This window comes from Hordeum vulgare, chromosome 5H (assembly GCF_904849725.1).
Source record: "Hordeum vulgare subsp. vulgare chromosome 5H, MorexV3_pseudomolecules_assembly, whole genome shotgun sequence".
NCBI lineage: Eukaryota > Viridiplantae > Streptophyta > Magnoliopsida > Poales > Poaceae > Hordeum > Hordeum vulgare.
The window spans coordinates 326,172,378-326,194,636 of record NC_058522.1 but is presented as its reverse complement, the minus strand read 5'-3'; the positions used below and the strand labels follow the sequence as shown (position 1 = coordinate 326,194,636).

At 44.0% G+C, this 22,259-nt stretch overlaps 1 protein-coding gene and 1 non-coding gene across 2 annotated transcripts; one reads left to right on the top strand and one right to left on the bottom strand.

Moving 5' to 3' along the window:
- Positions 1-4,913: 4,913 nt before the first annotated feature.
- LOC123397807 (PLASTID TRANSCRIPTIONALLY ACTIVE protein 6, chloroplastic) lies at positions 4,914-8,765 on the top strand. Its single transcript, XM_045092342.1, has 6 exons — positions 4,914-5,510; positions 5,827-5,895; positions 5,980-6,084; positions 7,022-7,141; positions 8,127-8,216; positions 8,295-8,765. Exons 1-6 carry the CDS (start codon positions 4,953-4,955, stop codon positions 8,409-8,411), a joined length of 1,059 nt encoding a protein of 352 aa, XP_044948277.1. The 5' UTR covers positions 4,914-4,952; the 3' UTR covers positions 8,412-8,765.
- Positions 8,633-8,704, bottom strand: TRNAP-CGG. Its single transcript has one exon. It is a non-coding gene; the product is annotated as a tRNA-Pro (tRNA).
- Positions 8,766-22,259: the final 13,494 nt, after the last annotated feature.

Genomic DNA, 22,259 nt, shown 5'->3' with positions numbered 1-22,259 from the left:
CACGCTTGCGGAACTCTATCGAGACGAAGGAAACCGGAAGCAAGAATCAACACACGAAATTCACCACAAAATGCACAACACATATGATGCATGAGCAGCTGAATACATGCAAGTCACGGCATGACAATTCACACAATCAAACACTACACATTAAGTGAAGTTCAATATGCAACGAGTTGCATATTGACGAAACTCCACGTTAATTATTTAGTTCTATCCCGATTAGGTACACGACAATATTAAATGTGGTTAACCATGGCAAGAGGTGAAGCGTAATTAAACTACCTATCTAGGCATTTTAAATGAGGTCGGAAATGTCACATAGCATCTCCGAAATGACCTCACATGTTAATTTACAATTCTGTGCAGATCTGAACTAACACATTTAATTAGTTGTTAAACATCAAAACAAATAGGTTCACGTGATTCTACGCGTCATGGCAAGCAATCTAGACATAAAGAACATCTCCAACGGAGTTACGGTTCAAAAGATACAAGCACCGCAAGATATGATGGCATGAATGCAATATGTGTGCAACGACGGTCACGAGTACTTCAAAACATACAACCAGATAGAGAAAATGAAACTACACAAGATTCTAAGCAAGTTTCATGTAGGACACGATCAAAACAAGAAAATACTACAATCTGCCAAAATCAGCCGCATAGCATTTTCTACGCCCCACAACTACGAGCTACACAACTCCGATACGCTCAAGCAAGGCATGACACGAAAGAGGGCAAGAAACACTACAACAAACAACTAACAACAACTAGCATGGCAGCAAGGAACACTAGGAAAAGAAGTCACAAAATGGCTTCTCACTCACTATTTCAGACTTAGTGAAAATTACACTTCATGAAAGTGTAGTTTTCGATCTGAAGCCATATTGACAGCAGAAAAACCTATAGCTACAGGACTCCAAATGGCATAAAAATTTACAGCATGTTAGAGAAACACAAGGGCTACAACTAACTCCATTGGACCAACCTCAAAAGAGCTACAAATCAAAAGATGCAAGCAAGATAAGACAACAACAAAATATAACAGATCTCAGACTTAGAAATATTTCAGCTCCTCAAAATCAGCACTATTTCTAGCAAGTTGAGGGCAAGCAAACCACACCTGAACATGCATTTCTATTGCAACCAAAAATACCAGGGGCTAGAGAAAACATCCAAGATCAACTCTCTAGTTGACAACTCCGTCAAACGAAGCACGGAATAAATCCTACGAATTAAACAAAAGGGCATCACGGCAAAATACCACGCGAACTAACTTGCTCAAACGCTAAAACTAATTGCACAGAAAAATCCCACCCCGAAAACATATAAAATATGTGGGATTGCGCAACAAAAATAAAGCCACACATAAATGCGAGAAAATAACCTATACACGGGAAAATAAACTACCGGCAATCCCTACACGCAAAAATATCAATGACCGCTCTAAAATACATAGCAAATGGGTCCCTAGAGCATGAACATTTTATCTAAGGCAGTCGGTCAAACCGGACACGCGCGAAAAAAAACTACGGGCAAAACATATTAGGACAACACGTGTTTCTAGGCATACGGCACGCTATACGATGTCAAACAAATGTGCAAGTTGCAAAAACGGATTCTACGTGAAATTCTACACGAAAAACATATCTAATACATCGTGATCCGACTAACGGTTCAAAAGATACGCACGTTTAAATATACGGTTATTTTCCTGAAATTAATTAACTCCGGAGAAAATAACTAAATTCCTACTCGGCCGTACAGGGGGCGCAACTTAGCTACATGCCGCCTAGGCGAGGAATAGGTGGGCAGGGGGAAAGGGGAGGCTCACCTTGGGGAGGCCACTGGGCCGGCCGGAGGGAGGGGCTGCCGGCTTGGGCCTGGTAGAGCAGAGGGGGGGCGGACCGAGGCATGCCAGCGGGAGGAGGCGAGGTGGGCTGCCGCTGCCTCGGCCTGGAGGAGCTGCCAGCTGGGCCGGCTCGGGGCCCAGGTCGAGGAGGGATCGCTCCTGCCGTTGCTCGCTCGTTCCCGAGCTCGCCAGGACGGCGGCGCAGGCTCCCTGGCAGCAGGCTGACGAAGGACGGCGCAAGCACGTCGGGACCAGGCCGAGGGGCTCAATCCCGGCCGGATCCGGGGGGGTTGCACGCGGTGGCTGCCGGATCTGCCGCGGATCGGAGGCAAGCAGCAGTTCCAGCGACCAGGGGAGCTGCGGCGGCTCCTGCTGCTCGGGGCCGGTGGCGAACGGCGGCGAGGAAGGCAGAGCTTGGCTCTCCGGCGAGCTGTTGCCGGCGGCGGGGCACGGGGAAGCTTGGGGCGGCGTGGGCAGGTGCTCATGTTGGGTGGCGGCGGCGCGAGGGCAGCGAGGGAGGCACGAGGGAAGGCCTCGGGCAAGGCGGCGGCGGCGGATGGGCCTCGAGCGGGCCTGGATCGGGCCTGGCGGGCGGGCGGCACTAGTGGGAGAGAGAGGCTGCGGGAGCTAGGGTTTCGGGGTAGGTGGCGCACAAAACGAGGCACAGGAGGGGGCTGTCTAAAATAATGGCATGGGGGGCTATATATAGACAAACGGGGGGGCTAGGTTACCCGAAATCGCATTCCGGATCCAACCGCGGGGTCGGATTCGAACAATTCCGCAAGAGGGAACGGGTACGCGGCCGTGTAGAGGGGATATCCGAAGACGAGAGGGAGAACGTGCGGCGCGGCAACGCATTTTAAAACACCGACAAACGTCCGACGGTAGACCGAATACGGTGCCGCTACGGTCGACCGTTCGGGTACCAGACGAACCCCGATCACGACGAAATTCGACAGGCGGCCTAACTAAAACAAATTACGACCGCATGCCAAGTTTCACCCCGATCAGAGAAAGTTTTAAACGCACTTTAAAAACAGGGTTCGACGATGCCGCGGGCGCGTGCGAGTGCGGTCGGACTAGGAAAGAACAACGACGAGAACCGACAACTAACAACGGATGCAAGTTTTGAAAACTGACGGCAACGGAGATGCCGATGCAATGCTGATGATGCACATGATGCGATGATGATGCCACAAAAGAAAAAATATACACACGACGAAAACGGAATAGAAGGGGAATCTTCTGGAACGTCGGTCTCGGGCTGTCACACACTCGCACAACGTTATGAACGCAGCAAGGTGTGCAATAGCATTCGAAGGAAGGTGATGGAGTTGAGCAACAAAAAAGTTCAAGAACCCGCAAATGAATGGGTGGGGAGGCAAAGAAAAACCTCGCTCTACATGGGTGGTGAGGAGGACTCTCTCACCTTCGCGCGGCTCCGGCTCGACTTCCCCCTCCGGTAACCTCCATGATTCTGCAGTTATCAATCCATCGTGGACGAGGTTCAGGATGTCCACATCCTTGATGGTTGACGGGAGGAAATCCCCCTGGATCCATCCTGACGGCACCGCAACTCGAGCGCCCGACGGCTTCTTGGCGCTTCCTCCCTTCTTGGCCCGCTCAAGTTTTCCCGTCTTCTGTTTCATCATTTCAACGGTGGTAGAGACAGATCTAAGCGGAGCTCGAGAGGTAGAGGAGATGGAGAAAAAGAGGAGATTGAGAAGGATCACTGTTCCAACCCTAGCGTCGGCTCGTCTTATAGCCGTCTGAGTGAGTCGATGACCTATGGGCCAACAGATCTGTGTATATCCCGATATTAGAGGAAGCACAATACGTGGCGATAAGGGCGGCGTGATAATCGAGGCATCGGGCTCTCATTTACCCTGGTTGTTGCGTCATCACCGTTCAGCGCGCTTACCAAATTTTCGAATCCCGTAAAATCCGGACCTGACAAAGCGACCCGTCACATCAAAAGATACTGTTGATCACTCACACCAGTTTTTCACTTTCAAATTCACTCGGATATCTTTCAGGACATAATTGATTAGGGTGAATGGCGAATACTTCAATCGATGCCCGTTTGTGCCAAGCCTAGACATGCATTCGGAGTTTGGCATGTTTTGAAAAAATCTGCATCGACCTCTTTCCACTCGAATCCTGATCCATTCGAGGACTAATGATGAGGATATGTACCTAGGGTAGGGCCATAGGCCTGACCTACATGTCCTACCCAAGGGCACACCATTAAGGACTTAAAGATTTCAAGGAATATTTTGAGTGACTCGCCATGGGTCAGTCGGTAGAGCATCCACTCGGAGACTTTCTCCTTCCACTCGACGGAAGACTTCCACTCGGAAGAATAAGAAGCCAGTCGATCACAAAAGTTCAGAAGTCACTTCAGGGAGGCCAAAGAGCACGCATTCGACTGGTCATCATAAGTAACATTTATTACATACGTTATCAGTAACGTACACGTTTGTCTTCATTACTCGAACCCTTGGTTGCCTGGGCCTTGATGAGGGATAGCGCACTTTATATAAGCCACCCCTCCCTTTGACACAAGGGTTCGCACCCCGTGTAACACACACTCCACAAGACAAGAGCTCCTATGCACTGAGATGTAGGGCTGTTACCTCCACGAGAGGGGCATGAACTCATACATCGTTTGTATAAGCTTGTCGTAGCTAGGACTATGCCCTCTCATTTCGTACCCCTCACCTCTACTGTCAGGTTCATTCCCACTTGGGGCTACCGACGCTATTTTTGCATACACAACCCCCATCGCTCAGCCTTTCTCCTCTCTCTTTCTACTAGACCCACCATGTGCATGCAAAAAAGAATCTTTCCCTCCTCTCTTTCCTCATATGACCGACTGAATGACGGTGTGGGTGGAAACCGATCCTTTTCAAGCTTTTTTTCACCGTTTGACCTCGAGGCGGCGCTATTTTGACTCCTGGGAACGCCTAATTGCCACATGCTCTTAGCGGGTGGGTTTCCAAAAATCCGCACCGCCGAGGTCCTTTAAAAAAAAAACGCCAATATTTTAAGTCTCAAGACAGTCGTCAGTGGCAGAGTGCAAGACCTTCTCGCGCTAATGGCGACCACTCCGCTCGCGACCGCCTCTCCCTATCCATTCCCCTCTGCGCTCTCCAAAACCCAAAACCCCACCTCCACCTCCAAGCTCCCTCCTCCGCACTCCCTCACCCTCTCCCTCCTCACCACCCCAGCACCCCTTCTCCTCCCCCGCAGGCAGGGCCGGCGGCAGCGTGACGTCTCGGCGGCGTACGGTGACGGCGACATGGACGACGACTTCGGCGATGCGGGCGACTTCGACCTTGACGGAGACGACGGTGTGGGGGACGACGACGACCTCGATAACGAGCAGGACTACGACGTCGACTACGACCGCCTCCTCGCCCCCGTCAAGCCTCGGCCGCAGCTCTCCGGGGTTGGCGGCGGAGCCGAGGAAGGGGAGGGGGATATCGCCATGGTAGCGGCCCAGAGCTTCGTGTCCACTGGGGAGTCCGCCTCTGACACCGTCGTCGACTACACTGTCGACGAAGATGAGTTCCACAAGATTCGCCTGCTCCACTGCGACTTCTTCATCCGCAAGGTGCCCGACCCTGACCAAGACGTCTACGACTTCCGAGAGGTATCCTAATGATTCCCCTTATCTACTACTACATTTTCCAGTAATTTCCTGCTCTATTTGAAATAGACTATTTCAGCATTCATGTCTGCCAAAATGCGTTTGACCTATGTGACATTTCATCTAACAGACTAACATGTCAATCGTCAGCAATGTTAGGGCAGTTAACAACTACTACTCCCTCTGATCCATGTTAATAATCGCTGATTTAGTACAACTTTGTACTAAATCAGCGACAATATGGATCACGGAGGGAGAAGTATTCTTCAAGCTAACTGTGTGGTGCTTATTCTGCTCAATGTGGTATTGTGTGCAACAGATGTATGTCACACCGCCTGACACCGACATCTACTCCATTCCAAGGGTTCTTGCCCCGATGCCACAAAAGGTGCACATATCTTGCTATTTCTTATTTTTGGTGAATGTAAAATGCATTAAGCTATTAATTGTTGATTTTCTCTTTGAAATTCAGTACGTGAGGTGCGCGAAAAAAAACTTTGGCCGCTACCATGTAAGTGAGCCACCGGTTGAGCATCTGCGTGATCCCCTGTACAAGACAGAGAGGGAGATTATGAAGGTATGTATGAGAACGTTATCTACTCTGCTAGTTTGTTGCGCCATTCCGTTGTGTTTCTTCTATTGTAAACCAAATGAACTTGCCGAATGTGGCTTGAGAGTTAAGTATTTAACAGACATAAAGGTTCTGAAGTTCTCTCCAGGGTTTTTGCTAGGGATGCAAGCGATGGCCCGCTTGTCCTGCTCACCATGCCATTCAGTGTACTAATGGCCTCAACATTTGTACTAGAGTGTACTAATATGCGGAGTGCGCTGCTTGCATCCTTAATTTTTGTCACTCGATTTGTAGTAGGAATGTATTATAGTTGCTTGGTGAGACATGTCCTTGCCGATGGTAGTTTTGACTTGTGAGGTGAAATTAATCTTGATATGCATATCAAAGCTTCAGTTCACATGAAGTTAGCAGTGAAACTCCTGATAATATCCCGCGTGGCAGATTGTACACTTGATTTTATTGGTCCTTTACGGGATGCGCAGTGCATTGTTTATTGACCTCACAGTGCAAATTACCGTAGGTGCTAAAACAGGAAATCAGCAAATACGTACAGTTACTTAGTTACCGTTGCTTAAGATATACGGCTACATCAGTGGGTTTTCTGTTAGCCGAGCTTTAACTCGATTTCCACCCCAAGATTTGGGACACTTAACTGTTCTAACTGCATCTTATGATTTGCTGCTTTCACCTTAGTTCTGCTCACCTGACATGCTAGCTTATTGTTAATACTTCTTCTGTTCACTTTTATAAGGAGCTGTAGACATTTCAGACAGCGTGCAAAACAGTTCAATTTTTCAATTTCAGTTATCTGAAAGGACTTATAAAAGTGAATGGAGGGAGTAAATATTTTTTTCGAGGATATGATATAGTATTAAGTACATATGCATCTAGCTTCATGATCTTATTAAGTATATGTATTTCATTTTTGTTACTTCTGCTGTAGGTTTTCCTAACAAAACACTACAGAAACAGGCGGTTCAGCGATACAGATTTTTTCCTTGATTTTGAGGAGATTTATGTCATTGACTCGAAAACAAGGTCAATCACAAGAGCAAAAGTAGTGGTAAGATAATTGAAATCTAAATTCTTGCAGGACATGAAAACAATAGTTGCTTTTCTGTATTTAAGTAATCATGTACATCTTTCGCAAAAAGTAATCATGTACTCCCTCCGTCCCAAAATAAGTATCGCTGCTTTAGTATAAAATTTATACTAACTTAGTACTAAATTTACTTCACTTATTTTGGGGCGGAGGGAGTATATCTTTCGCAAAAAGTAATCATGTATATCTTCCGCAAAAAGTAATCATGTACTCCCTCTGTAAACTAATATAAGAGCATTTAGATATTTTAGTGATCTAAACGCCCTTATATTAGTTTACGGAGGGAGTATATGGAATCTACCATAATGTATGTTATACTGTACTAGTTACTCTAGTTTCTCATCTAATCTAAATAGCTGAGCCATCTCACCTATGTGCCTGAAAGATAAGTTTTCAGTAGTCATTGTTCATTTGTTCTGTTTGTTTACTAGTGATGATGCTGGATTCTTATCAAATACTCCCTCTGTAAACTTTTATAAGATTTTTTAGATCACATAAGATCGTTTAGATGACTACTTTAATGATTGTTAATGATCTAAACGATCTTATAGAAGTTTACAGAGGGATTATATCAATGTCAAATGGTAGAATTTCTTCTGGATATTACCTGTTATTTGTCACGCAATGTCAATCATATTAGTCTGGGTCCATATTATTGGATTCTAATGTAAATATTAGTATTATCTGAATTTACTACAGTTCAAGTGTCTTCACAATCAAAATTTATGGTCGGCCACTGAGATTCTTAATCCTTTCATTGATCATTTAACGAATATCCATAACCCATAGTTATCAAATTAATAAACAAATAAAAACTATTAGCAGTCTGATCATGTCAAGAAATTATGGTAGGTGAATTGCAAACTTCTCTAACACCAAAAACTTGTTTTTAAGTGATTTTGTTTTTTTGTGAAGTACGTACTAATTTCGGTGTACTGTCTGACAGGTGAATGTCCCTGAAGGAAAAAGGAGAGATAGGAGAAATGACCTGCTACTCATACGGGACGGAGGGGAGTCTTTCAGAATAACTGACAAGGTAGTTTGCTTGCTTCACAATTATTCTCTTCTTAGTACCAAGCTTGTAAAGCTAATTTCGGTCATTGGTATATCACAGTCTCAAAGAGACGATGCCACCACTATCATCCAAAGAGAAGAGTGGACGAAATCGAGACAGGACGTGGAGAAGCATTTCCGGAAGCTCAGGGATTTTGACTACTCGAATTGGTTCTGAAGAAACTGAGGTCGAACTTCGTTTATGCAGGAAGCTTGTGCCTAGAGTTAGTAACCGTGGTGGTCAAGTGAGAACTGTCATGTTTGAAGCAGATATGGTATCCGTAGCATCGTAGCAAGTAGATCTAGATGCATGGATCTGAGCAGTATATCGGTACTAAAAGTCAGAGTAACTAAATTGTATTTTTATCACGTAGATCATTACCAGTAAAAAAAAAATGAGGGGTGTTCCGAGAATCGAACTCGGGACCTCTCGCACCCGAAGCGAGAATCATACCACTAGACCAAACACCCTGATTGGTTTCCTGTCGTACAGAGTATGTAAAATCTTAAACAAGTTTTTTTCCCAGGAAAATCATATTGCGCATTTTGGATTTTTTTGACAATATGCGCATTTTGGATGCTAAAAAAATGTACCCACAATTCTCCTCGAACCTCTTTGCTTTTTCCGGATTCTGCAAACTGATTCACAATAGAAGTTTAAAAGACAATTGAATAGGTTCAATTCTATGTCTTCCTAAAAGAAAAAAAGAAGTTGGTGAGATTCACCTTTCTACTGAAAGACATGTAGAAGCACTTAGAGAAAGGGGTTGCTACGCGTCGCGAGTCGTTAGACGTGGCACAGTCTAGCGGCTGAACGTAACAGAGAGCTTGTTGCGAAAACATTAACAATAAAAATTATGTTGCGAATTTTCTTGCAACATAGGTTATGTTGCATGATTTTTTTGACAACTAAGGTTGTGTTGTGGGATTATTTTTATAACGGCGTTCTTGTTGCAGATTTTTTTTATTTTTTTCGCAACAGAGGTTTATTGCATTTTTTTCTAACATAACTAATGTTGTAAAAGTTTTTTTAAATTGTCGTAAAAAATAACAAACATGCATAAACGTGACTACGGAAGCGTGGATCAAGGACGATCCAACGGTTACGCGGATGGCAGAACAGTCTGTGTAATCAGCCGACGGAGCACTAAAGTTTTCCTTAGAGAAACAATTTAGTGGTTAAAAGGAAAGTTGCTCTTTGTTGGAGGATTTTATTTTTGAAATAAGAGCAAAATATTTGCCTCATTGATTAATTAAGCAGAAGAAAATTGTTCAATTAATTAATGAAAAATCAGATGAAAACCGATATAAACCAATCACATGGGGACTACTCACACAATATGCAACCCCATAAGCGCATGATCAGCCCGATAACCCAAAACGTAACAATCACCAACCCCCACACAACTACATCGGAAAGAAACATCTAACGAGAGTATTTCGGCCGAAGACCACGAGCACCATCGAGACCACGGAGACAAGCCACCCTAAGGACAACTAAAAGACTCATGACCATCCATCAAGCAGTTGCGGACGCCTTTCCTGTGACGCACCACTTCTTTCTTTGTTTCCTAAGAGCCTCCTCCACAACCACCTTGTCAGATCCAGGGCTAGCCGCGTCTAAACATTTGCGCAAGCTGTGAATATGTATCTTCAAGAGAATCTCATCGACCTTGTCACGCACAGATATCACGTGCCCAACGGTCACATGTGAGTTGGTGACCGCAACGTCAGAACCTCCACGGTCCACAAAGGCGAGTGACTGGCTGGGCTCCAAAGGGTCCCAAACCAACAAACCGACCGCCTCAACATCATCAGCCACAAAAACCACTGAGATGACAACATCGCCCACAAGAACCCTGACACAATTTACTCATGCACCTACACTTGCTCACATGACACAGGTGAAACATGCCCCTCACACGAGGTCACTAATGAGTCCACCTCGAAATGCTTCATAGACAAAGGCAATACAGGGCTCAAACATAGCGTCTATATGTCGGGCATGATCTGCTGAACCAGAGCCTCGAGCACGACGATGGGCTCCCCCTCAGTTGTAGGCAACATAGGAGACAAGGTCGACAGTGAATCACTGGCGATGCATTGTCCCCAACACGAGGAGAGAAATACCCATATCACTCTTGGATGGCTTCCTCCGTGGAGGCAACACCGACCACATTAGGAGGGCATGACGCCAGAGTGGTCGACAACATAGCTGACCCAAAGGAGAGACTGCCCAGAGCAGCCTATGCCCTCTCCAGAAAGCTCTCAACCCATGTCATCCAACCCTGCAGCTGCGCGATCCGATCAGCGAGAGCAGACTACACATCAGGATGGGTTGCCGAGCCACCGGTAGCACAGACGACAGAGTCCCAAGACCCATGACGAAACGCCTTGGATGGTAGCACAGATTTAATTGGACCCTCACATGAAGCTGGAGCAGGACGATGCATGATATCCAGAATTGGATGCACGATAAGTCATGACATCGAGCTTAAAGGATGCCATGGATGGCGATATCCACGCGCATGGTGACCGTCTCCAAGCAACGGGAGCAATGAAATAGATCTCAACACTCAGTCGCTATGTGCCCACGAATGAGGCATCTGCAACACCGGTCATGCATCCAAGAAGGTATGGGACGAGAAGCCATTGTCGGGGATGGCAACATTGGGCTACGCGGAGTAAGCGGGAGCAACACGTCTTTCCACCCCCCGCACGCCTCTCGGACACATCCCACACCCGGCAGAGCGGCGGTCTGATACGTCCATATTGCATCATGCTTTTATGTTGATATTTATCGCTTTGTGGGCTGTTATTACACTTCACGGTACAATACTTATGCCTTTTCTCTCTTATTTTATAAGGTTTACATGAAGAGGGAGAATGCCGGCAGCTGGAATTCTGGTCTAAAAATGGAGCAAGTTTGAGATACCTATTCTGCGAACTCCAAAAGCCGTGAAAATCAACGAGGAATTATTTTGGATTTTATAAAAAATACTGGGCGGAAGAAGTACCAGAGGGGAGCCACCAGGAGGCCACAAGCCTGCCAGGCGCGGCCTACCCCCTGGCCGCGCCTAGGTGGCTTGTGGGCCCCCTGTTGCCCCTCTAGCTCCTATTTTTTTGCTATAAGGAGGGTTTCGTTCCAGAAAAAATCAGGAGGAGGCTTTCGGGAGGAATCGCCGCCGCCACGAGGTGGAACTTGAGAAGAACCAATCTAGAGCTCCGGTAGGGCCGTCCTGCCGGGGAAACTTCCCTCCCGGAGGGGGAAATCGTCGCCATCGTCATCACCAACACTCCTCTCATCGGAGGGGACTCATCACCATCAACATCTTTATCAACACCATCTCATCTCCAAACCCTAGTTCATCTCTTGTCACCAATCTCCGTATCGCGACTCCGATTGGTACTTGTAAGGTTGCTAGTAGTGTTAATTACTCTTTGTAGTTGATGCTAGTTGGATTACTCGGTGGAAGATTATATGTTCCGATCCTTGATGCTATTCAATACCTCTCTGGTCATGAACATAATTATGCTTTGTGAGTAGTCACTTTTGTTCCTGAGGACATGGGATAAGTCTTGCTATAAGTAGTCATGTGAATTTGGTATTCGTTCGATATTTTGATGCGATGTATGTTGTCTTTCCTCTAGTGGTGTTATGTGAACGTCGACTACATGACACTTCACCATTATTTGGGCCTATAGGAAGGCATTGGGAAGTAATAAGTAGATGATGGGTTGCTAGAGTGACACAAGCTTAAACCCTAGTTTATGCGTTGCTTCATAAGGGGCTGATTTGGATCCACTAGTTTAATGCTATGGTTAGACTTTGTCTTAATTCTTCTTTCGTAGTTGCAGATGCTTGCGAGAGGGGTTAATCATAAGTGGGATGTTTGTCCAAGTAAGCGTAGCACCCAAGCACCGGTCCACCCACATACCAAAATATCAAAGTAGCGAACGCGAATCATATGAACCTGATGAAAACTAGCTTGACATAAATTCCCATGTGTCCTCGGGAGTGCTTTACCTCTTATAAGAGTTTGTCCAGGCCTGTCCCTTGCTACAAAAGGGATTGGGCCATCTTGCTGCACCTTTGTTACTATTGTTACTTGCTACTTGCTATGAATCATCTTATCTCACAGCTATCTGTTACCGATAATTTCAGTGCTCGCACAGAATACCTTGCTGAAAACCACTTGTCAGTTCCTTCTGCTCCTTGTTGGGTTCGACACTCTTACTTATCGAAAGGACTACGATAGATCCCCTACACTTGTGGGTCATCAAGACTCTTTTCTCGCGCCGTTTCCGGGGAGTGGAGGGCCTTTGGTAAGTGGAATTTGGTAAGGAAACATCTATATAGTGTGCTGAAATTTATTGTCACTTGTCACTATGGAAACTAATCCTTTGAGGAGCTTGTTCGGGGTATCTTAACCTCGAACGAAAGCACAAGGAGTTTCTCCTCAACCTGCTGCACCTGCTGAAAATATTTGTTATGAAATTCCTTCGGGTATGCTAGAGAAACTGTTGGCTAATCCTTTTACAGGAGATGGAACATCACATCCCGACTTGCATGTAATCTATGTAGATGAAGTTTGTGGTTTATTTAAGCTTGCACGTTTTCCCGAGGATGAGGTCAAGAAGAATGTCTTTCCCTTATCTTTGAGGGATAAAGCATAGACATGGTATAGGCTATGTGATGATACTGGACCATGGAACTACAACCGATTGAAATTGGAATTTCATCAAAAGTTTTATCCTATGCATTTGGTACATCGTGATCGGAATTATATCTATAACTTTTGGCCTCGTGATAGAGAAAGTATCGCGCAAGCTTGGGGGAGGCTTAAGTCAATGTTATATTCATGCCCCAACCATGAGCTCTCGAGAGAAATTATTATTCAGAACTTTTATGCTCGGCTTTCTCATGATAATCGCACCATGCTTGACACTTCTTGTACCGGTTCTTTTATGAAGAGAGATATTGACTTCAAACGGAATTTATTGGAAAGAATGAGACGCAACTCTGAATATTGGGAGTTTGATGAAGGTAAGGAGTCAGGTATGAATCTTAAGTTCGATTGCGTTAAATCCTTTGTTGAAACAAATACTTTTTGTGATTTTAGCGCTAAACATGGACTTGACTCTGAGATAGTAGCTTCATTATGTGAATCATTTGCTGCTCATATTAATCTCCCTAAAGAGAAGTGGTTTAAATATCATCATCCCTTAGAAGTCAATGTAGTTAAACCCAACCCAGTTGAAGAGAAAGTCATTGCTTATAATGATCCTATTGTTCCTAGTGCTTACATTGAGAAACCACCTTTCCCTATTAGAATAAAGGATCGTTCTAAAGCTTCAACTCTGATACGTAGGGGCTACATTAGAACACCTACACCCCCTGAGCAAATTAGAGTTGAACCTAGCATTGCTATTATCAAAGATCTCCTGTCCGACAGTGTTGATGGCCATGATATTCACTTCTGTGAAGATGCTGCTAGAATTGCTAAACCTCATGCTAGAGACAAACATAGGCCTGTTGTTGGCACGCCTGTTGTTTCTGTTAAGATAGGAGATCATTGTTATCATGGTTTATGTGACATGGGTGCTAGTGTTAGTGCAATACCTCAATCTTTATATGATGAAATTAAAGACGAGATTGCACCTGTCGAGATGGAACCTATTGATGTCACTATTCAGCTTGCCAATAGAGATACTATCTACCCTTTGGGAATTGTTAGAGATGTTGAAGTCTTGTGTGGTAAAACTAAGTATCCTGCTGATTTTCTCGTTCTTGCTACCACACAAGATAGCTTTTGTCCCATCATATTTGGCAGACCTTTCCTCAATATTGTTAATGCTCATATTGACTGTGAGAAGCAAACTGTCACTGTTGGCTTTGAAGGTGTGTCACATGAGTTCAATTTCTCCAAGTTTGGTAGACAACCTCATGAAAAAGAGTTGTCTAGTAAGGATGAAATTATTGCTCTAACTTCTATTGCTATGCCTCCTACTGATCCTTTAGAGCAATACTTGCTTGAGCATGAAAATGATATGCATATGGATGAAAGGAATGAGATAGATAGAGTTATCTTTGAACAACATCCTATCCTTAAGAATAATTTGCCTGTTGAACTGCTTGGAGATCCATCCCCACCAAAGGGTGATCCTGTGTTTGAGCTTAAGCAGTTACCTGATACTCTTAAGTATGCTTATCTCGGTGAAAAAGAGATATATCCTGTTATAATTAGTGCTAGCCTCTCAGAGCATGAAGAAAAGAAGTTATTAGAAAATCTAAGGAAGCACCGTGCTGCTATTGGATATACTCTTGACTATCTTAAGGGCATTAGTCCCACTCTATGCCAGCATAAAATTAAAACCGATCCTGATTCCAAACCAATTGTCGATCATCAACGGAGATTGAATCCTAAGATGAAAGAGGTAGTAAGAAAAGAAATACTAAAGCTCCTGGAAGCAAATATTATCTATCCTGTTGCTCATAGTGATTGGGTAAGTTCGGTGCATTGCATCCCTAAGAAGGGAGGTATTACCGTTGTCCCTAATGATAAAGATGAATTGATCCCAGAGAGGATTATTACTGGCTATAGGATGGTGATTGATTTTAGGAAATTGAATAAAGCCACTAGGAAAGATCATTACCCTTTGCCTTTTATTGACCAAATGCTAGAAAGATTGTCTAAACACACACACTTCTGCTTTCTAGATGGTTATTCTGGTTTCTCCCAAATACCTGTTGCACAATCTGATCAGGATAAAACCACTTTTACCTGCCCTTTCGGTACCTTTGCTTACAGACGTATGCCTTTTGGCTTATGCAATGCACCTGCTACCTTTCAAAGATGTATGCTGGCTATATTCTCTGACTTCTGTGGAAAGATTGTTGAGGTTTTCATGGATGACTTCTTCGTTTACGAGTCTTCTTTTGATGATTTCCTCAGTAACCTTGATCGAGTTTTGCACAGATGTAAAGATACCAACCTTGTCTTGAATTGGGAGAAGTGCCACTTTATGGTTAATGAAGGCATTGTCTTAGGACATCAAATTTCTGAAATAGGTATTGAAGTCGATAAGGCTAAGGTCGATGCGATCGAGAAAATGCCATGCCCTACAGACATTAAAGTTATAAGAAGTTTCCTTGGTCATGCTGGTTTCTATAGAAGGTTCATTAAGGACTTTTCTAAGATTTCTAGGCCTCTTACCAATCTCTTGCAAAAGGATATTCCTTTTGTTTTCGGCGATGATTGTGAGGAAGCCTTTGAAATACTTAAGAAGGCCTTGATAACTGCACCTATTGTTCAACCACCTGATTGGAACTTACCTTTTGAAATTATGTGTGATGCTAGTGATTATGCTGTTGGTGCTGTTCTAGGACAAAGAGTTGATAAGAAGTTGAATGTTATTCACTATGCTAGTAAAACTCTAGACAGTGCCCAAAGAAACTATGCTACTACTGAAAAGGAATTTTTAGCAGTCGTGTTTGCATGTGAAAAGTTCAGATCTTATATTGTTGATTCCAAAGTTATTATTCACACTCATCATGCTGCTATTAAGTATCTCATGGAAAAGAAAGATGCTAAACCTAGACTTATCATATGGGTTCTCTTGCTACAAGAATTTGATTTGCATGTTGTTGATAGGAAGGGTGCTGAGAACCCCGTAGCAGATAACTTGTCTAGGCTGGAAAATGTTCTTGATGACCCACAACCTATTGATGATAGCTTTCCTGATGAGCAATTGAATGTCATCGATGCTTCACGTAGTACACCTTGGTATGTTGATTATGCAAATTATATCGTTGCCAAATATATACCACCTAGTTTCACATACCAGCAAAAGAAGAAATTCTTCTTTGATTTGAGACATTACTTCTGGGATGATCCTCACCTTTATAAGGAAGGAGTAGATGGTGTTATTAGACGTTGTGTACCTAAGCATGAACGGGGACATATCCTACAGAAGTGTCACTCCGAGGCTTATGGAGGACACCATGCGGGAGATAGAACTGCACACAAGGTATTGCAATCCGGTTTCTATTGGCCTACTCTCTTCAAGGATGCCCGTAAGTTTGTCTTGTCTTGTGATGGATGTCAAAGAATAGGTAATATCAGTAAACGTCGGGAAATGCCTATGAATTATTCACTTGTCATTGAACCATTTGATGTTTGGGGTATTGATGATATGGGACCTTTTCCAAAGTCCAACGGGTATACTCATATCCTAGTTGTTGTTGATTACGTTACTAAGTGGGTAGAAGCTATCCCAACTAGTAGTGCTGATCACAACACCTATATTAGGATGCTTAAAGAAGTTATTTTCCCTAGATTTGGAGTCCCTAGATATTTAATGACAGATGGTGGTTCACATTTTATTCATGGTGCTTTCCGTAAAACACTTGCTAAGTATGATGTCAACCATAGAATTGCATCTCCCTATCATCCTCAGTCGAGTGGTCAAGTAGAGCTAAGTAATAGAGAGATTAAACTAATTCTGCAAAAGACTGTTAATAGGTCTAGAAAAAATTGGTCTAAGAAGCTTGATGATGCACTGTGGGCTTATAGAACTGGTTATAAGAATCCCATGGGCATGTCTCCGTACAAAATGGTTTATGGTAAGGCATGTCATTTACCTCTTGAGCTAGAGCATAAGGCTTATTGGGCAATCAAAGAGCTCAACTTTGATTTCAAACTTGCTGGTGAGAAGAGGTTATTTGATATTAGCTCACTTGATGAATGGAGAACTCGGGCATATTAAAATGCTAAGTTGTTTAAGGAAAAAGTTAAGAGGTGGCATGATAAAAGGATACAAAAATGTGAGTTCAATGTAGGTGATTATGTCTTGCTATACAATTCTCGTTTAAGATTTTTTGCACACAAGCTTCTCTCTAAATGGGATGGTCCTTACATTGTTGAGGAAGTATATCGTTCCGGTGCTATCAAGATCAACAACACGAAAGGTAATTTTCCGAGAGTGGTAAATGGGCAAAGAATCAAGCATTATATCTCAGGTACTCCCATAAATGTTGAAAACAATGTTATTAATACCATAACTCCGGAGGAGTACATAAGGGATATTTATCATCCTGTTTCAGACTCCAAAAATGAAGAGGTATGTGATTCGATAAGTAAACCGACTCCAAAACTTTTCTAGTAGCAATTTTTCTCCGTTTTGGATTTTTTAGAAAAATAGAAAAATTTAAAGTAGTCCAGAAAGCGCACGAGGAGGCGACAAGCCTGCTCTTGTGGGCACCTCGTGTGCCTCCCGGACTCCGTTTTCTTCCGGAGTACTCCTTTTGGTCGGGAAAAATTCATTATATATTCTCCCGAAAGGTCTGACCCTCGTATCACGCAAATATCCTCTGTTTTCGTTTCGAGCTACTGTGCAGACAGATCTAGATCGCTATGGCGTCCCCAAAAGTTCCGAAGGACAAGTTCTTCGAGAAGGTCATCAATCCCTACCTCGCGGGAGTGCTACAACACCCTCAATCTATCGAGATGCATGAGGGGGTGCTGCACATCCGTGATGTTGAGGGGCCTAAGAAGACCGGAAGCGTGGAGGCGAGGCTCGAAGCAATGGAGCAGCAAGTCTTCAAGTGCCAAGGGATGGTGGAACACGGACTCAACGCCAACCACATGATGATCACGGAGTTCACCAACAAGCACAAGATCGATGCCAATGACATAGGGAAGCACCTCTCCAGGCTCTATGACAGAATTGATCACCTCCAAGCCCAGATCTATGATGTGCAGAACCAAAACTGTGAGTATGAGTATAGATTTAAATCAATACGGTTGGCTGCAGATTTGAGGATTCCGGAGACTCGATCATCTTTCCATGATGGAGCACCTATGCCTTGGAAGACGGATGATCAAATCCAGGTTGCAACAACTCCACCACCATCACCTTCGAAGGAAGACAGTTAAGCACGGGTATGGGCACTCCCCTTGGCTTGTGCCAAGCTTGGGGGAGTTGCCCCGGTATCGTATCACCATCACATCTTTTACCTTTACCTTTTTCTTAGTTCAATCCTTTTTGGTTTTATCTTTTTCTAGTAGAATAAAGTTCTTAGTGATCTAGGCTTGAGTTTTGCTTTGTGTCACCCCCAATGTATTCGAGTTCGCGAGTCATATAATAAAGAGTGTTTTAGTTAAGGGCCTTGCTTCATGCCATGATCTAAAGAAAAGAATAATAATAGAACAAAAGCATGAAAGATCATGTAATGATCTTATGGGAAGTGATGGCTTCACATATAAAAAGAATGTTGATTGAAACTTGTTGTGGGTGGACAAACGTAGACCTTGGTCATTGTTGCAATTAATAGGAAGTAATAAAGAAGGAGAGGTTCACATATAAATATATCATCTTGGGCACCATCTATGATTGTGAACACTCATTAAACTATTACATGCTTAGAAGTAGATGTAGGACAAGGAAGACAACATAATGAATTATGTTTGCTTGGTTCCGAACAATGTTATATGACTAGAGATCCCTTAGCGTGTGACGCTTGCTTCCACCTCATACCAGCCAAAATTTCCGCACTAAGTAGAGATACTACTTGTGCATCCATAAACCTTCAACCCAGTTTTTCCTTGAGAGTCCACCATACCTACCTATGGATTGAATAAGATCCCTCAAGTAAGTTGTCATCGGTGCAAGCAATAAAAATTGCTCCCTAAATATGTATGATCTATTAATGTGTGGAAAATAAGCTTTGTACGAACCTGTGATGAGGAAGACATAAAAGAGACAGACTGCATAATAAAGTTCTTTATCACAGGAGGCAATATAAAGTGACGTTCCTTCACACTAAGAGGTCACGCATCCAAACCTCAAAAGCGCATGACAACCTCTGCTTCCCTCTGCGAAGGGCCTATCTTGTACCTTTACTTTTTATCCTTAAAAGAGTCATGGTGAGCGACACCAATTCCTTATTTCGCCTTTATCTTGGCTAACGTCATGTTCTAGGGAAAGATTTATATTCATATGTCAACTTGGAAGTAAGTATCCATGAATTATTATTGTTGACATTACCCTTGAGGTAAGTAGTTGGGAGGCGAAACTATAAGCCCCTATCTTTCTCTGTGTCCAATTGAAACTTTGATCTCATGAGTACCACGTGAGTATTAGCAATTGTAGGAGACAAAAGGATGATTGAGTATGTGGATTTGCTTTACAAGCCCTTCTTTGACTCTTTTTGATGTTATGATCAATTGCAATTGCTTCAATGACTAAAGGCTATTGGTTGTTAATCCTCAATAAGATTCTTGATCCATAATTTACTTTGTGATGGAATTATCACTTTAGCATAAGAGATTATATGACGCTATTGTTGTTCTAATTATGATCATGATGCCTGCATGTCCGTATTTTGTTCTATCGACACCTCTGTCTCTAAACATGTGGGCATATTTATTGATCTCGGCTTCCGCTTGAGGACAAGCGAGGTCTAAGCTTGGGGGAGTTGATACGTCCATATTGCATCATGCTTTCATGTTGATATTTATCGCTTTGTGGGCTGTTATTACACTTCACGGTACAATACTTATGCCTTTTCTCTCTTATTTTATAAGGTTTACATGAAGAGGGAGAATGCCGACAACTAGAATTCTGGTCTGAAAAAGGAGCAAGTTTGAGATACCTATTCTGCGCAACTCCAAAAGTCGTGAAAATCAACGAGGATTTATTTTGGATTTTATAAAAAATATTGGGCGGAAGAAGTACCAGAGGGGAGCCACCAGGAGTCCACAAGCCTACCAGGCGCGGCCTACCCCCCTGGCCGCGCCTAGGTGGCTTGTGGGCCCCCTGTTGCCCCTCTGGCTCCCATCTTTGGCTATAAGGAGGGTTTCGTTCTAGAAAAAATCAGGAGGAGGCTTTCGGTAGGAATCGCCGCCGCCACGAGGCGGAACTTGAGCACAACCAATCTAGAACTCCGGCAGGGCCGTCCTGCCGGGGAAACTTCCCTCCCGGAGGGGGAAATCGTCGCCATCGTCATCACCAACACTCCTCTCATCGGAGGGGACTCATCACCATCGACATCTTCGTCAACACCATCTCATTTCCAAACCCTAGTTCATCTCTTGTAACCAATCTCCGTCTTGCGACTGCGATTGGTACTTGTAAGGTTGCTAGTAGTGTTAATTACTCTTTGTAGTTGATGCTAGTTGGATTATTCGGTGGAAGATTATATGTTCAGATCCTTGATGCTATTCAATACCTCTCTGGTCATGAAAATAATTATGCTTTGTGAGTAGTCACTTTTGTTCCTGAGGACATGGGATAAATCTTGTTATAAGTAGTCATGTGAATTTGGTATTCGTTCGATATTTTGATGCGATGTATGTTGTCTTTCCTCTAGTGGTGTTATGTGAACGTCGACTACATGACACTTCACCATTATTTGGGCCTAGAGGAAGGCATTGGGAAGTAATAAGTAGATGATGGGTTGCTAGAGTGACAGAAGCTTAAACCCTAGTTTATGCATTGCTTCATAAGGGGCTGATTTGGATCCACTAGTTTAATGCTATGGTTAGACTTTGTATTAATTCTTCTTTCGTAGTTGCAGATGCTTGCGAGAGGGGTTAATCATAAGTGGGATGTTTGTCCAAGTAAGGGCAGCACCCAAGCACCAGTCTACCCACATACCAAAATATCAAAGTAGCGAATGTGAATCATATGAACCTGATGAAAACTAGCTTGACAGAAATTCCCATGTGTCCTCAGGAGCACTTTACCTCTTATAAGAGTTTGTCCAGGCTTGTCCCTTGCTACATAAGGAATTGGGCAATCTTGCTGCACCTTTGTTACTATTGTTACTTGCTACTTGCTACGAATCATCTTATCGCACAACTACCTGTTACCGATAATTTCAGTGCTTGTAGAGAAAACCTTGCTGAAAACCACTTGTCAGTTCCTTATGCTCCTCGTTGGGTTCGACACTCTTACTTATCGAAAGGACTACGATAGATCCCCTACACTTATGGGTCATCACAGTCCAGGCGACTCGGGTCGATGCCTTGGCAGCAAGCGATGTCATAGAGACCAACTCCTTTCCAATGGCATCGTCGTCGTTGGCATCTAGCGGGGACCATGACTCAGGCTATAGCCGCCCTGAGCCAAGAACTGAAGGAGGCACTAGAAGCTCCAAGCCGTTTCCCATGCCCACAGGAAGTAGCAAGCAGGGTTTGTCAAAGGCCGAGGAAGCATCATGTGTCCTAGAAGCTTGAGATAATGGCTTCAAGCTAGGAGTGGGGTCCGACCCATTAGGAAGTAGCACCACTGGCACGACGTGGCTGGTGATGGGAGAACTCACCCTATTCATGTCTTCAGCGACGCGGATCAGGGCAGCAAGGGCCTGCATCGGGAGTCGTGCGGACGTCGAAAGGGGCGCAACCAACTTGCCTTGGGAAAGCTCCAACATCTTTTTCGACTCGCCACCAACCCGGACGGAGTGGCCCTTGACGGACTGCGGCGGCAGGGACAAGAACCGCTGGTCCAGATTGGATAGAGCGGTAAACAAGGGTGGTGATACGTCTCCAACGTATCAATAGTATATTAAGTATTCACGCCATATTTACCCATGTTTACAATACTTTAATATGATTTTGATTCATTTGATATGATTGAATTAGAACTAACCCGTACTGACGCTGTTTTCAGCAGAATTACCGTGATGTTGTTTTTTGTGCAAACAATAAAAGTTCTTGGAATCGCCCGAAACTTTTCATGATTTTTTCTAGAGCAAATAAGAAATACCGGAGCAAAGAACCACCTCTTGGTGCCAAGCCAATAGGGCACGCCGCCCCGGGCGCGTCCTGATGGCTTGGTACCACCTCGTGGCTCCGGTTGACGTGATTCCAACACTGAAAAATCCTATATATTGGGAACCCCCTAGAAGTTAACCTAGAACTCCCGCTCCACCGTCACAAGCCTCTATACCAAATAAAACTCATCCGAAGCCCTATTTCGGCACCCTTCCGGAGGGGGCAATCATCACTGTAGGCCATCTTCA

Excerpts from the sequence above, each read along its gene's own strand:
- LOC123397807 (XM_045092342.1), top strand. The coding sequence starts at position 4,953 with ATGGCGACCACTCCGCTCGCGACCGCCTCTCCCTATCCATTCCCCTCT. Across the intron at positions 5,511-5,826 it reads ACGTCTACGACTTCCGAGAG|ATGTATGTCACACCGCCTGA; the intron begins GTATCCTAATGA and ends TGTGTGCAACAG. Across the intron at positions 7,142-8,126 it reads TCACAAGAGCAAAAGTAGTG|GTGAATGTCCCTGAAGGAAA; the intron begins GTAAGATAATTG and ends ACTGTCTGACAG.